Consider the following 16455-nt stretch of genomic DNA (forward strand, 5'->3'; position numbering starts at 1 on the left):
CAGTCCCTGCCAGCCCCTGTACCTGGAACCCCTGATGGTTGTTTTTACTAGCTGGCAAACCCAGTGATGATGGCAAGCTGGTTTCCATGGGGGCATCGTAAACCCCTGTGTTTTCTGATCCTGTCTCAGTGAGGGACTGACTGCTTGGTGGGGGCCAAGCTTCTCTCTGAACAGAAAGGCTTTCTTTTATAAAGGGAGGTGCCCCCCACAAGTAGCCTCTCCTAAAATAATGGTCAAAATGAAAGTTTTCTCTTTCCCTCTCTGACTCTTGCAAAAGGCCCCTGTTCTCTGACTACAGTTCCCGATAGTCTGCCTCCAAATCTTCAAGGCAGGTCCCCTGGTACAAAAAAAGCACAGGTGATCTAGGGCGGGAATGTCATAAAATAAATCAAATGTTAATTGTTAACTTTAGGTGGCAGGGGAATGACTATTCTCTGCACATTGCCTTGAACTTTTTGGGGTGTATGTTTGAAATTTTTCATAATGAAATGTTGGGGAGAAAAGCTCTGTATGAACCTGCTGTTTCCTGTGCCTAAAGCAGGTCTCCTCGCAGACATCTGTATGCTCCTGCCCTCACCAACTCAGATCTAAGCGACATGAGACCAGGGATATTTAAAAAAAAGTATCTGAGTATAGTTGACTTACAATGCTGTATTAGGTTCAGGTGTACAGCAGAGCCAATCAGTTATACAAATATATATGTGCATATATATATATATATATATCTCCATTCTTTTTTCCCCTATAGGCTATTAGAAACTATTCCCCTGTGCTACACAGTAGGTTCTTGTTAATTATCTATTTTATACGGTAGTGTGTGTGTGTTACTTCCATCCTCCTAGTTCCTCCCTCCCCTCCACAGTTTCCTCTATGGTAACCCTAAGATTGGTTTTGAAATCCGTGAGTTTTTTTTCTGTTGTGTATTTTTTTGATATCATTTTTATTAGATTCCACATATAAGTGATATCACATGGTAAAACTGTCTTTCTCTGACTTACTTCACTCAGTATGATAATCTCTAGGTCCATCCATGTTGCTGCAAATGGTATTATTTCATTCTTTTTAATGGCTGAGTAATATTCTACTGTATATATACCACACCTTCTTTATCCATTTCTTTGTCAATAGATATTTAGGCTGTTTCCATGTCTTGGCTGCAATGAACATTGGTGTGCATGTATCTTTGCAAAGTACAGTTTTCTCCAGATGTATGTCCAGGAGTTGGATTGCTAGATCATACGGTAGTTCTGTTTTTAGTTTAGTTTTTTTTTTTTTTCTTTTTTTGTCTTTTTAGGGCCTGCGGCATATGGAGGTTCCCATGCTAGGGTTTGAATCAGAGCTGTAGTTGCTGGTCTACATTACAGCCACAGCAATGCAGGATCTGAGCCATGTCTGCGACCTACACCACAGCTCAGGGAAATGCTGAATCCTTAACCCTCTAAGAGAGGCCAGGGATCGAACCTGTGTCCTCATGGATGCTAGTCAGATTCGTTTCTGCTGAGCCATAGTGGGAACTCCTATTTTTAGTTTTTAAAGGAAATTCCATACTGTTTTCCATAGTGGTTTCATCAATTTACACTCTCATCAACAGTGTAGGAGGGTTCCCTTTTCTCCACACCCTCTCCAGCATTTACTATTTGTAGACTTTCTGATGATGGCCGTTCTGACCAGGACTTTTGACTGTTGTATCCTCAGCATCTGGTGCTTGGTCTGTAGCAGGTGCTCAGTAAATATCTACTGACTGAATAACAGCTGCCATTTCTGGAATTCCATACACTGGAACAAGCATTTTGCATACATTATTTTACTTACTCTTCCCCTCAAGCCTGTGAATATGGGCATCACCGCTCCCATTTCACGGGTGAGAAAACTGCTGTTCAGAGAGGTGGTGTGAGTGCCCAAAGTCACACAGCTAATAAGCAGCTAAGTTGGAACCCAACCCGCATTCATCTGATGCCACAGCTTGTGCTGTTAACTGCTTTGCAATTCTGCCTTCCATTAACTAAACGACTCACTGTTTCAATTTTCTTATGTGTCAAATAAGATGAGCTGCTCTGCTTTCCTCCCAGAGTTATTATGAATATGAGACTATATAAGCATGCTTGGCAACCTGCGTGTTGGAAATTAAGGTGGGCAAGTGGTGCCATGATTGTGACATCCTGGTCTGGGCGGCCAGACTTCCTCTAGGTATGATGAATCAAGTCAGAGAGATTGCAGCTTTCATGCGTAATCATGCATTTTCTGTAAAAACAGGACTCTACGAAAACACTCACCACACCCTCCTCACCTGAGTCAAGTATTGTAAAACTCAGTCATGGGTAGGACTCTATCGCCTCTCTGGAAGCTTGTCCACACCAAGGGTGTGATCTTGTTCTGGGTAGGCCTGGTTAAAGTGTGGCTAAGTCAATCATTTATTCATTTAACACACATGAGCTTTGGAGTCAGGCAACCTGGATTCAAATGCTAGCACTGCAAACTATTAGCTGTGTGACCTTGGGTAAGATGATCAATATCTCTGAGTCTGTTTCCTTATCTTCAAGTGGAGAAAATCAGTGCCAATTTCATAGTAGTTCACACAAAGTGTCAGGTATGTAGAAAATACTCTGTAATGGTTAGCAATTATTATTATTGTACAAGCTTGGCATGTTTAGCATAGAAAACGTCAAAAATGCAGAGATGCGTAAAGCTTGCAAAAACACTTATGATTTATTTCAACATCTCCAAAAATCAGCTCTACTTCTTTGTGTATATATCCTTTCTCATTTTTTTCTATCCATGTGAATTTATGTCTTGATTTTTCCCCTACAAAATGGGGATTGTATAGCACATGTTTGGTAACTTGATTTTTTCAAGAACAGTGTATCATAAGCAGTTTCCAAACCAGGAAAAATCCTTCTACAACACTATTTCATGGTGGCCAAGAGCCCAGCCTCTGACACCAGACTGCCTGGGTTTGAATCCTGGCTCTGTCACTTACTGTGTGACCTTAGGCACATGACTTAACTTCTCTGAGCCAGTTTTCTCATCTGTCATATGGCCTCAGTAGTAATTTCTTCCCCATAGGGTTATTGTGAGGATTAGATCAAAATGCCTATGGTGCTGAGAGGTGTGCCTGCACATAGTAAGTGCTTTGGGTAATTATTCTCCACGCCATACTGACTTCCACAGTAAGGATGTGTGATCACATCCCCTTTGCAGGATATCTTGGTTATTTCTAAACTATTTCTGTTCTAAACACTACTATGAACATCCTTCGTTAACAGGGTTCTCTAGGGGGTACAGATATGTCTGGATTTTTCTATGACTCCCGTGGGACAAGAACAAAACACAAGATAGCTGCGCCAGCCATGCATGCCTAGTGAGCTTGAGGGGATTGAAGCTATTTGAGGGCAGGCTAGATAGTGATCTTCAGGAAGCTGGCACGTGTCCTCAGTGCCTCTCTCATCTTTTCCGTGGATTATTCATTTATACATTCCACCGTGTGCCATCGCATTGTCCTAGGCAACAGGGACACAGTGGGGAGTGGAAAAGATCACCCATATAGCCTCTAACATCACGGAGCTGCCTGTCTTAGTCTCTGGCCCAGGTAATTTGGAAGCCTGCAGTCATGGAGAGGAGGGTCGTTTAGGTCTGAACCCTCACAGAGTCTGGAGTCGTGACCTCACCATGTACCTTTGCCTTCAAGCCTCCAGGCATACTGATTTAGGTCCCGCCTGTATCTTCTTCCATGAACCAACCTGGCTTTGCAGCTGAAGTCTTTTTCTGTTGCTCCAAGCAGAGCATTCCGTTCAGATGCTTTCACAATGATGGGCAGGCTTGGTGAAACTTTGAGCTCACAGAGTTTGTTATCCTTGGCTGTCCAGTGACACTTAATCAACGTGTTGGAGTAGAGGTGAAGGATGTTAACAGGAATGACTTGCTTTTACCTACTGCCCGGCTAGCCCTGAGAGTTCATTGTCTGGTAAGCCTTCAAACAAACGTTAATGGAAAAAGAGGCTCTGAGACATTCGGTAACTTGCCCAAGCTATTAAGTGGCCAAGCTGGAATTTCAATACTGGTCTGAAAAAGCAGGTTCTCTGGCCATTTTTCTAAACTGCATCTCTACAGGGTGTGGATCCAATCTCCAAGAAGCTTTTCATCTAGGTGGATGGACAAGCTTCACCCAAGAAACCACAAATTGGGAACAGTACTGGTGGAGATGCTCCATGTGGGAGTGAAGGCAGGAAGGGGGGAAGATAAGGTTGTACTAAAGGGTTTGAGGACAGTGAGTAGATAAGACTTGTTTGCCTGAGGAGGCCCAGAAATGAGGGGTGAGTCCCCATGTGACCAGCTTTGGATGCCATAATAAAGAGAATGGCTTTTCTTTTTCAGGCATTGGGGGATCTTCAAAGATCTGTGGATGATGCGTTTGGTATAAATTACAAGTTCCTTCTTAGGGTGGGTTTTTATTTAGGGGATGATCATAGGACAGGGAGAGGTTCACACATCCCAGGACAAAACAAGATGACATCTGCTTCCTGCAAGTTTCTTAAATGTGCTGTAAGACCTTCCAAAGTTCCCACTGTTGGTGAGTGTTTAAGCTGGTACAGCCCCTTGATAGGATATTTTGCAACCATCAGAAATATTTAGGAAGGGTGCATCATAAAACGGGAAAGTGCTCTTGTTAGCTAAAGAACAGGATTCAAAATCAAATAATGTGATTACTATTCTGCTTCATAATAATAACAACAGTAACTAATAATATATCATCCACGGGGGAAAACTGGAGAGAAAGGAAAAAATACAGAATTCTAACAGTACTTGTGTTAAGGTGATGAGATTCATGGGTGTTTTTTTTCCCCTTCATCTACTTTCTACATTTCCCCAGTTTTCTTTAATGACATGCATTCCTTTTTGAAATATATTCATCTTTTTCTTTCTCAATAAAAAAATCTTTGCTGCCATTTCTAATTGTTATTTTGCTATATCTATGCTGCAGGGGAGTAATGAGTAAATGAACAAATAGATGTAGAGCACCCAGCACAGTGCATGACCAAATCGAAGCTCTAGGAATTTTAGGTGAGAAAGGTCGCTGGTCGGGCATCCCGGCGGCCCCATACCCCTGTCTGGGGACCAACATGCTCCCGACACGGACGCTCGCCTGCTCCAGCAGGCGCGGTGCCCGCTGAGCCTGCCGCCCAGCCATTCCTGCGGACGTGGAACTCCAGCCGAACCGCCCTACACACCCCCAGCAGCCTCGCGGGACGTCGCGCGCACCCACGGCCCCGCCCGCTGTGACGCGAGGTCCAGGAGGCGGGACCGCCGCGACCCCGCCCCGCGCCTCCTTCGATTGGCCGCCGCGCTGTCACCACGTCGCGGGAAGCTGGCAGGCTGTGTGTGTGTATGTGTGTGTGTGTGTGTGCGCGCGCGCGTCCGTGTGTGTGCGCGGTTTGCTTTGTCATTCGTACCCTGGTCGCTCGCAGACACGGCCGGCTTGGTTGAGTGCTCCAGGATCCTCAGAAAATGCTCCCGGTGATGTCCCCGGCGCCTCCCGCTTGGGGAGGATGTTGAGAACCCCTTACATAATGATGCGACTGACTGGAGCGCAGGTCAGCACAGAAACAGCACATGCCGCAAACCCAGGCCTCTGGATTTCAGAGTGCTAGTGATAGCCTACAGTGAAAATAGCACGGTATGCTCTAATGTGGATTATTATACAATGAAACACAATCCGATAATAAAATGTACCTTCGCAACAAAGCATAATATAGGATGTTATATTTATAGGGCCTATTTATAAGCCTCTATTTAAATCTTTTCTGATAGGCCCAGACTCGGGCCCAGACGCCGTAATGATTGGCGCATTCTTCTGTCCTTCGAAGAGGCGGGTTCTAGAGTCCGTTTTGCCTCAGCGGGCCCTGGGCGACAGCGGTGTAGAGTCGCCTTCGATTGGTCCGGAAGCCCGTCCGTCAGGGCTGAGGAGGCGGGGCAGGCGGCTGGCTGGTGCTGGGGCGGGCGGGCCCCGGAATTGTCATTTCTTTGTTTCCGAAGGCGGAGGAAGCTCAGAAACCCCCCCTCCCCGTCCCACCCCCTCCCCCCCGGGTGCTGGCTCCATGTCTGTGTGACCGGGCCCAGGGGTAGAGTCCAGGCCCGACGCGGGCGGGCAGGCGGAGGCGGCGGCGGCGGCGGCTGAGGTGAGAGACGGCGGCGGCGGCAGCAGCAGCAGCAGCGCGGGCACCCGGCCCCCCAGCGGGAGGATGAAGCGGCGGAACGCCGACTGCAGTAAGCTCCGCCGCCCCCTAAAGCGGAACCGGATCACCGAGGGCATCTACGGCAGGTGAGCGGCGGCGCCCCCGCCTCCTCCGGCGCGGGCCCCGCGGCCCCCGGCCGGCTCCGGAGGGGCCGGGCCCCGTTATGTAACCCGGACTAGGCCGCAAGCCCGCGCCTGGGGCTCCCCCGAGGAGCGCTGCCCAGGGGGCCGCGGCGGGCCCGCAGGGGTCGACCCCCGGGGCGCGGGGCGTGGCGAGGGTCGCCGGCCGGGCGGGAGGGCGCGGCGGGCGCGCGCTGAGGGAGCCGCCTCGCCGCCGTTGGGAGCGCCCAGGCTCCACCGAGGGGGAGGGGCGGCGACCCCCTCACCGCCCGCGCGCGGGGCCCCGAGGGCCGCTGCCTGAGCCGACGGGCCTCCGCTGGTCTCCCAGCCCGGCTCTGGCCCAGGAGCCTGAGCTGGGAAGCGCGTGGACCATATACACTGGTGGGGGGAAGGCTGACAAAGTTGGGAGCAGACAGCGGCCCCGCGGTCCTGGGGCAGCCTGGGCAGGTGGCCTCATTGCCCCTCTTTCGCCTTTTATTCCTCTTCTGGGATCTCAAACTTGGCCCCGAGGGCCGAAGCCGATAACCCCAAATCATGCCTTGTGGCCCCGCTCCAGATTTAGGAGTGATGATCATTTTCTCAGCAACATTATTTTGACAATCCCAAGCAGGTAGTTTTCGTCGAACCTTCTAAAGGAATTTTCTCCAAACTCGCATGTTTTGATTTGTTTGTTTTAATCCTCCTAAAACAAAGCAGTGTCTATCTTTTGGAGTAGAAATTGAATTCAGTACTCCGAGGGGTAGAAGGACAACAGGTTCATGGAGCAACTTAATGACAATCCCAGCTTCCCTAAGCAGCGTTTGTGTTTGACTCTTATTTGCTGGTTCTCACAATGGTGATTCTAAATGATACTTGCCTTGATAAAGAAATGATTTCAGTAGAGAAGTAATTAGTTTACAAAGGAGAGCTCTCAGGATGTGGATATAGGCTTAATTGAGTCCTGGTGGTGGTTTACAATTTAGCTCTTCTAGCTCTGGGACTTAGAGAAATATGTGAGTAGTTAGCTGATGACACCCAAGTTGCCTTAGCATAACTGTACACCTTGCACAGGCTACTGTTTACACATATAGAATGATTGCTTTTTGCAAGCAGCTGACTGATGTAAACATTTATTTCAAGTTTAAAAGCGTCAAGAAGTCAGCTAAAGTGAAAAGTTCTTGGATATATCCTTGCATGATGAGTGATAGATCATAGGAGTAGTTCATTCATTCAACAAATACATAGACTATGTGTCAGGCTCTGTTCTGGCTAGTAAGGGTACAGAAGTGAGTAAAACAGGCCAAAATCCATGCTGAATCAGTCAAACCTGATCATTTAAACCAAAACTGTAATAAAAGTAAAAGCCACTTTTTCTACAGATTTAATGGAGGAAAAGGTCTCTTCAAGTTACACCTACTGTAATTCCTGAATAAAGGAAGGGGTTTTCCCCGGCTATTGAAAAGGATTGGAAGACTTTAATATAAATAGTGACACAAGAATAGAAAAAGCATATTAAACAGAGTTAATAAACCAAGGACAACTCCAGCATTTGAATGGCTACTGTTTACAGTAACTTATGTGATATATATCTGTTTATACTGAGAAGATTGGGAATCTCATGTTGTTTACATGTTTTCTGTTGTATTTCAGCTTCTCTTGTATTTGAACAAATATGCCCAGTTTAGTACCTGCCTCATAGTAACCAATCAGTGTGAATGTAGGAAGAAGTAAATTATTGTCTACTGAAGATCTATTATTTTACTGATGAACTTTTGAAATTTGATTTTCTTATGCTGAAGATTAATAGTAAATACCTTATGCAAACTATTCACAGTTTCACAGTTTCATCTGTAAAATTTTAAGAAACCAGACATACTTCAGCTCTCAAATCTGTTCACTCTCCTCTATTTGGCTCTAAGTTAAATGTTAATAAAAGATCTACATATATTTCTACCTGTCTTTCCTCTTGTAGCATCATATATCAAATGGGTGTTTCAGTTCACTTATGTTTTGTAGTTTTTATTATGGAATGCTGGTCTGAAGAACAGATGATAGTTTTGTGTTTTTTTGCAATTTTGTTTTTAAAAAGAGATTTAGAAAATTTCCAGTTATTTTTAAAGCAGATAGAATGAGTGGGTTGGTTATGAATTAAGGATTTGTGAGTATCAAATTTGAGAATTTGTGAATATGATATTTCTGTTGATCATCAAATTTAAGTCTACACTAAACTATTTTTCACACCATCTATTGCCCATTTTGTTTTTCAACATCTGGCCAATTTTTGTCTCATTAAATAAAGAGCTTTGTTTTTTTTCAGAGGCTTTGTTGACAATTTTGATAACCACTATCTACTGTTTCATAGCGTAACCTGTCATGGACTTATTATTTTCATGTTCTCAGTCCGTACAACTTTCTGAGCTTGGGCATAGCAAGAAGGTAGCTGTGTTGAAGACAGCCCTGGACTGTGAGTGTCAGGGGACCTAGGTCTAGACTCAAAATCCCCGCTCTGCCATATGGAACAGGCAAGGGCATCCACAGCTTTGAGCTCCAGTTCTCTCATCTGTCAAATGAGTTTCGAGGACTAAAAGGAGATAATGTACAGTTTGTGAAAGTCTGTAAATTCTAGCATGCTTGATACAAATATTATTTACCATGTTGTTCACAGTGTACCATGTTTGGTTTATTCTTTAGGGACTCAGAAAAGGCCATAAGATTTGGTTCAACAATAAACAAAAGTTGGTTAGTCAAAACAAGTGTCAGTTGCTGTTTGGTCTTGCTGCGGTGGGGGGGAACCAAACCTATTGCTGAGACGTTTTTAATCATGGGCTCTAATCCAGCAGCTGTGACCGAGGTGATTGTCAAAATAATGGCTGTGATAGAATTCTGTTTCGGGGCAAGGTAGATGGAAAATAGATGTTAACATTATATTAATGTTATCTGCATTTATATATATGCCCATCATTTGAAAACTGAAATGTATAGAAATATGTTATTCCAGTCAAGTTAATCAAACGTAAGAGAAATGAAACAGGAGTGGTGATCATTTTCTTTAATATTATTATGAGCTAGAATTCAGTGTCATTTTCAAAGTATCAGAGCCAGCGTAGAGCCTGACACAGAATAGGAATTCACTGCTCAATAAATGTTGAGTGAGTGAATTAGTAAATAAATATCAGCTAATCCATTTTATTCATTTAAGAACGTACATTGTTCTGCTACTCATGGAGGATACAAGATATCCTCTTTCCTTCTCTTCAAGGAATTTACAGTCGAGGAGGCCGTAATAATTCCCTCTTAAATGTGTATGGTGATTTTGAGGTTCCAAAGAACTTTGTTCTGTTCAGGTAAAAATAGTTGAGTTAAATTTTAGCGTGCTGTTTTAGTGGTTCACCTGATGCATTAACAGCTTAATTTTGCCCTGTGCTATTTTATGATAAAGTAGGTAGTCACCACTAGGTGAGGGAACATATATATATACACACACACACATATATACATATATACACACACACATATATATACATATACACACACACACACATATATACATATATATATATTTTTTGTCTTTTTAGGGCCACACCTGTGGCATATGGAGGTTCCCAGGCTGAGGCTCTAATCGGAGCTGTAGCTGCCAGCCTACACCACAGCCACGGCAACAGCAACGGAGGATCCTTGACCCACTGAGCAAGGCCAGCGATCGAACCTGCAACCTCATGGTTCCCAGTCAGATTCGTTTCTGCTGCCCCACGAAGGGAAGTCCAAGGGAATATGTATTTTTAAAATTTTTATTTATTTATTTTTGTCTGACCTATGCAGTGGCTTGATGTGGGATCTCAGTTCCCAGACCAGGGATTGAACGTGGGTTATATAACCACTAGGCCACCAGGGAACTCCCGGGAATATGTATTTTCTAATTCAGATGAAATAGGTGTACAAGTCCTTTGGAAGTTATGAAAAAACTTATTAATAAGAGAAAGGAAAATGAATAACAAACAAACAAACAAAAAAAAACACCTCTACTTAACTATGACATTTCAGATGCCTTCAGGTTTTAGGGCAATGATTCTTTCCCTGTGTCTGCCTTCATACACACATCAGACACTCCTAACAGTAATGTCTAGTTACTGCTTGCAGTGACTCTCCAGGTTAGGTAGGGTTGGAGTGCTATGTAGTTTTTAAAAGTCTTAAGGAGATTCCATGTGGTTCACCCACCGTTCATCTTGCCATGCTCTCCGCTCCCCTCTGACAACTACTGACTTTAAGGAGATAAGCTGTGGTGAGTAGAAGAACAGAGTCATAAACATTTATATTTAATGTTTCTGCAGTTAAAATTGTTGCTTTCCCAAGTAAGTATAGTAAGAATTTTAAGTGAGGCATGTGTTTTAAGCTTTAGGAAATTATTTTATATCTTTGTTGGTGGTTGAGGAAGCACCCCTCCACCTGTGGATTTATGAATACTTTCTGTCATGGTATGCTGGGTTCTGCCTGAAGCTTGTGCAGTGTAATACTGTACCTGGCTCTTAACATTTTTAGCTCAAAGCCAGGACCAAGGACTCAGGACTTCCCTGGTATGTATGATACCTTTCCCCATCTTTATTTCCGAGAAGAGTTTTCTGGCTTTTAACTTTTTAAATGGTCAAAGTTTGCGTACTTCTCAGCTTCCTAATTTCCTTTTTCAGATTCTTGTCTAAATAATCTGGTCTCCAGAGATTTCACTTCACTGTTTTGCCTGCCGCTTTAATGATATTTCCTAAGCCTCATTTTAGACTTCCTTGGGCTGTGCTTATTAAAGCCACTGGAGGATGGCATGACCCTTGGCTGCCTTGATTTTACGTGTGTTCTGCAACTGAAACCCCAGATACCAGTGTTGCAACCTCACAGCCTAAAAGCATTTTGGTAATCTTGGCAGGCCGTAACTTCAGCAACAGCTGGACCTGGCATAAAAGTGATAACATTCAGTATTGTTTTGTAGGGGTATTGGTTAGGAGGTAAGCACAGTGGAGGAATTAGAAGTTGGAATGTTTTCACTTACCTTTCTAATGAGATGTTTAGCTAAACCATCATATTTGTAGTTTCCACGAAATACATTTAAATAAATCCTCCATACTGGAATTCTGCTGGTAGTATACTACCTTTAAAACTACTTTCCTTCAACTTTCATTTATGATTCTTTTCATCTGAGCATTGTTGGCAGTTTACTTTCTTAGATGTTTGGAAAATCCCTTTTTAAAATTTATTTTTTATTTTTATTATTATTAAAGTATAGTTGACTTACAGTGTTTTGTCAAGTTGTACAACAAAATGACCCCAAATCTCTTTAAATTTCTACTGCAGATTGAGGCAGGGAAAGGAGGGAATGTGATCTATTTCAGATTATTTTCATAAAAGCCTCCTATTTATTCAGTGATACTCTCCTTTTTCTTCACATTGATTCCTCATGGCTTTTCTTGAACCTCAGTAGATTTGGAAATTGATTTTAAAGGTATACCTAATAACTTGTTTTCATTTTTGTGTTAGTTATATACCTATATATTGTGGACCCAACTTATGTTCTATAAGCACTTTTCTTTCCAGTCTTTTCTTCGGCCATTTCTCCCAGATCACTCCAATATTAACCCTTTGGAGTTTTATGTGTGTGTTATGTGTGTTTTGTTTTGTCATTTTCTGGGCTACCATCCAGGTGATGCTTAAGGGGCTATAACAAGATATAACATATATCTTGTGGAGTCTGGAGGATCAGATAGAAATTTTATAAACTTAGTTTAGACCTTAAAGTTAAATACTATAATTGGGTTACTTTTCTTGTTGAAATTTAGTGTGCTTTTCAAATATACTGATTACTTTATTCTTTAGGCTTCCCAGATTTGAATGTAATTATTTTACAGAATCATTTTCAAGAAATAGGTCCAGAAGAAAAATAAGTTGTCTGCTCAACAAGCTGCGTAGGTAGAATGGTACATAGCAACAGAAGAAACATATTCTTTGCTGGACCTCCCCCCCCCCCATCATGGGTTTCTTCAAATACTTGAGAAATGACTATTTTCTCAGGGTCTCTCACCTTTAGGCATATGTGTCCTAGGAATGGAAACTTTAAAAATTATAATCAGCTGTTAGAGTATATTCTTTGAGGCTTTATATCTTTAACATTTAATTTAACTGACATCAAATTGACCCCAGCTCATTAACCTTCTGAGGTGCCTATCAGCCCTAGACTTTGAAGCCCCTTCATGGCACTGGCCTTCATTCCTTTGTATTTTTCCCTCTGCTGCCCTTAAGATGATGTCCTCACATTGATTCATGGGGTTGTGACATCAGAAGTAATTTTTCTCTCACCCCATCTCCTCTGTTTCTGTTGTAGAAGTTTTGCATTTAGTGGATTGAAATGGTGCCCTTAGTCCACTTTAGGCATATCCACTGGGATCACTGATTCCTTGAAGCTGTTTGGGATCTGTTTCCTACCCAGCACAGAGGAGGTGTCTAGAAATAATCTTGCTCTGTTTCTAAATTATAGTATTACTTTTGTTTATGTTCAAAACACTTTCAAAAACCAAATAAGCTGCTCAGTATTAAAGTCAGTACTTTGCCTATCTTGTAGTGAGGACCTTTGAGCTCTAGAATGAGTGCCATGTTCATTGTCAAACAAAAACTCCTGTCTCAGATGCGAGAAACGCTAAGGCTGGAATCTTCTTTTTAGGATGTAATCAGTATTATTTTCTTGTCTTTCCTAGGCTTCACAAACTATACCTCATGGTTCATTGTGTTTCTGGCTTTTTAAAAAATGAGTTGTCCTTTTATTTTTAAATTACATGTTTCTCTTTTACAGTGACCTTCTATGAGTATGAATACTGTTGACAAGCGCCTTGAATTGTCCCATCTTTTGTGCCATAGCTATTTCTGTAAAGAATGTTTAACATCTTTTTCTACAGAGCTTCATAGTGTGCTTACAAATTAAGTTTACAGATTCATAATTTATGAATTAAGGTACTGTTTATTCTTTCATTAAGTACATAGGCTCATTTTTTAAAAAACTTGGTTCTCTTGGAGAATTAAAGAATTACATAACTTGAATATATATACAAACTCACACAATAGGATATAAAGAAGGGAAATAATACTTATTGAGCATCATCTAATGAGAGTGAGTTCAATGTGATGGATAAGCATATAGCCTTTAAAACTTTGGATTTAGGTTCAGTTAATGTCCCTGATACTAGTTATGTGATCTCAAACAGGTCATTTACCTGCTTTAACCTTCAATTTTCTCATCTATAAAGTGAGAATAGTAGATAATATTCTTCTTTATAGCATTTTTGTAAGGATAATTGAGATAAGTCAGGTAAATACTTAACATAGTGCCTGATACAGACTAATTGCTCAAAAATTTGTTTGCTGTCACTATTGTTATAATTTATCTTCATTCTGTTATCTAGTCCCAGTAAAGATACTAGCTTGTTTCACTAGTGAAGAAACTGAGATCACAGGAGGTTTTGCTACTTGATAGACACTTCTGTCTAACCCCAAAGTCAGTCCTCTTTCTGTTTTACTTTTTGTGCTACTTCATTATTTCTTTCTTTTTTTTTTTTTTTGGTCTTTTTGTCTTTTAGGGCTGCACCTGTGGCATATGGAGATTCCCAGGCTATGGGTCCAATTGGAGCCGTAGCCACAGGCTTACATCACAGCCACAGCAACACCAGATCCGAGCTGCATCTGTAGCCTACACCACAGCTTGCGGCAATGCCAGGTCCTTAACCCACTGAGCAAGGCCAGGGATCGAACCCGCATCCTCATGGATCCTAGTCGGGTTTGTTAACCGATGAGGCACAACGGGAACTCCCCTATTTCATCATTTCTGAATGGCGTTTATGAGTAATAAGTCTTGTGGTCCTCTCAGACTCTATACTACATGTAGGACAAGTGTCATTATCTTCATTTTTCAGGTGAAGCAACAGGTACCAGGAGTGTCTTGTGCAAGGCCATTAATCTTTTTTCCTCCTCAAAATGAGAATCTCTTTTCTATTAAATAAATAATCCAGTATAGATATGACAACAGTGCAAATTGTGATCCTGAACAAGGGTTGATCAATAGATCAGTCAGTCTGTCTGTTGCCATAAAGGACATTAGTGAGAAAATTACTGAAATTTGAATAAGGCCTATAGATCAGATAGTAATAACAATCAGTATTAATTTCCTGCTTTTGATTATTGTTGTATAAGAGAATATTCTTGTTTCCAAGAAATTAGGAAAGGGGCATTATCTCTGCAAATTATTTTCAAATGGTTCATGAAAAAAACAGAAACTTGATAAATGTTTTAATGTTTGTGGAATCTAAGTGGGAAAACACATGGGAATTATGTACATATTATATACATACATAAATATTATATATGTGTGTGTATATATATAATATATATGTGTGTGTATATATATATTATATGTGTGTGTGTATAGATATAGATATATTTTTTTTTGCTTTGTAGGGCTATACCCGAGGCATGTGAAAGTTCCCAGGGGTCAAAATCAGAGCTACAGCTGCAGGCTTATACCACAGCCGCAGCAGCACAGGATCCAAGCTGCCTCTATGACCACAGCTCATGGCAACCCTGGATCCCCACACCCACTGAGCAAGGCCAGGGATCAAACCTGCATCCTCATGAATACTAGTCAGATTTGTTTCCACTGCACCACAACAGGAACTCCAAGAGAATAATATTATTTATGCAACTTTTCTGTAAGTCTAAAATTACTTTAAAATGAAGAGTAAAGAAAATAAAAGTAGCACATACTTGTTATGAAAAATTAAAGCGGTATGACAGTGAGTAAGTATAATGTAAAAGCCTTAGTCCTGCTCCGGAATGAGCACTGTTATATAATTTATAAATATGGTTTCTTCTTTGCTCTGTACAAACATATGTATTTGTTAACAAAAATAGGATTCTGTTTTACACGAAATTTCTTGGTTTTTCTCCTTAATCTGATGTCTATTTCTTTACATAGATATTTACATTATTTTTTTAAATTAGCAACACAGCATTCCATGTAGAATTCACTCTGTTCTCTGAGGTCTCTTAACTCCCATTTTTGTGCTCTTTCAACAATGCTCTGCAGTCTTTGAGTTTCCAGTTCCTCAGGTTTCTTTCCTATAAAAGGGTAATCACTGCCCTACCTATGACACAGTTAGAAGGATAAAATGAGATAATTAATATGAAAGCATTTGGAAAAGTTACAAGTTAGATATAAATGTAAAGTGTGATTAGTAGGTGATTATTACTGTTGAAGATACGAAGTACTTGATTCATTTATAAAATGAATTTCTTTTTTTTCTTAGTCCAAAGTTATTTATTTATTTATTTTTGATTTTTAAATTTTTATTATTTTTTAATTTTACAATGGTTTTTATTTTTTCCATTATAGTTGGCTTACAGTGTTCTGTCAATTTTCTACTATACAGCAAGGCGACCCAGTTACACATACATGTATGCATTCTTTTTTTCTCACATCATGCGCCATCATAAGTGACTATGAAATGAATTTCTAATGTTTGTACAATGTTAACAGTTTTTTTTTTTTTAAAGCCTATGGGCTGTTTTCTTTCTCCTATGTCTTCTTCACCCCTCTTCATCTCAAACCCCCAGAAATTTTCCACACTGTTGGAAGTGTTTTTGAAGCAGAAATTCTAAAACTTCAAACTCTCCAGTTGCATTAGGTTATAGTACCTGTCCTTAATATCTTAGTAGTCATATAGTACTTTATAAAAATACTATAAAACACATTTCTTTTTTTGTTGCCTTTTTTGTGGGGGGGTGGAGTCCACCCTCAGCATATGGAAGTTCCCAGGCTAGGGGTCAAATTGGAGCTGCAGCTGCCAGCCTACACTGTAGCCACAGCAACACCAGATCCAAGCTGCATCTCTGACCTATACCATAGGCTCACTGGCAATACCGGATCCTTAACTGACTGAGTGAGGCCAGGGATCGAACCTTCGTCTTCATGGACACTGGTTGGCTTCATTATCACTGAGCCACAGCAGGAACTCCCAATAGCACAATTCTTAAAAGGTTTTTAAATGTGATTTTCATTCTAAGTTTTTTTTCTTTTTAATTTGGACATATTTCACACTTATATT

At 41.4% G+C, this 16455-nt stretch overlaps 1 protein-coding gene across 1 annotated transcript in view; it reads left to right on the plus strand.

The window, feature by feature from the left end:
• TMEM57 (transmembrane protein 57) overlaps positions 6208-16455 on the plus strand; it is a gene marked incomplete at its 3' end in the record, with an annotated part of 61606 nt that continues 51358 nt past the window's right edge. Inside the window, 1 exon segment of the mRNA NM_001038646.1 lies at positions 6208-6316. Coding sequence (NP_001033735.1) covers positions 6237-6316 — 80 coding nt within the window. The 5' untranslated portion in view covers positions 6208-6236.

Source organism: Sus scrofa, chromosome 6 (genome assembly GCF_000003025.6).
Source record: "Sus scrofa isolate TJ Tabasco breed Duroc chromosome 6, Sscrofa11.1, whole genome shotgun sequence".
NCBI lineage: Eukaryota > Metazoa > Chordata > Mammalia > Artiodactyla > Suidae > Sus > Sus scrofa.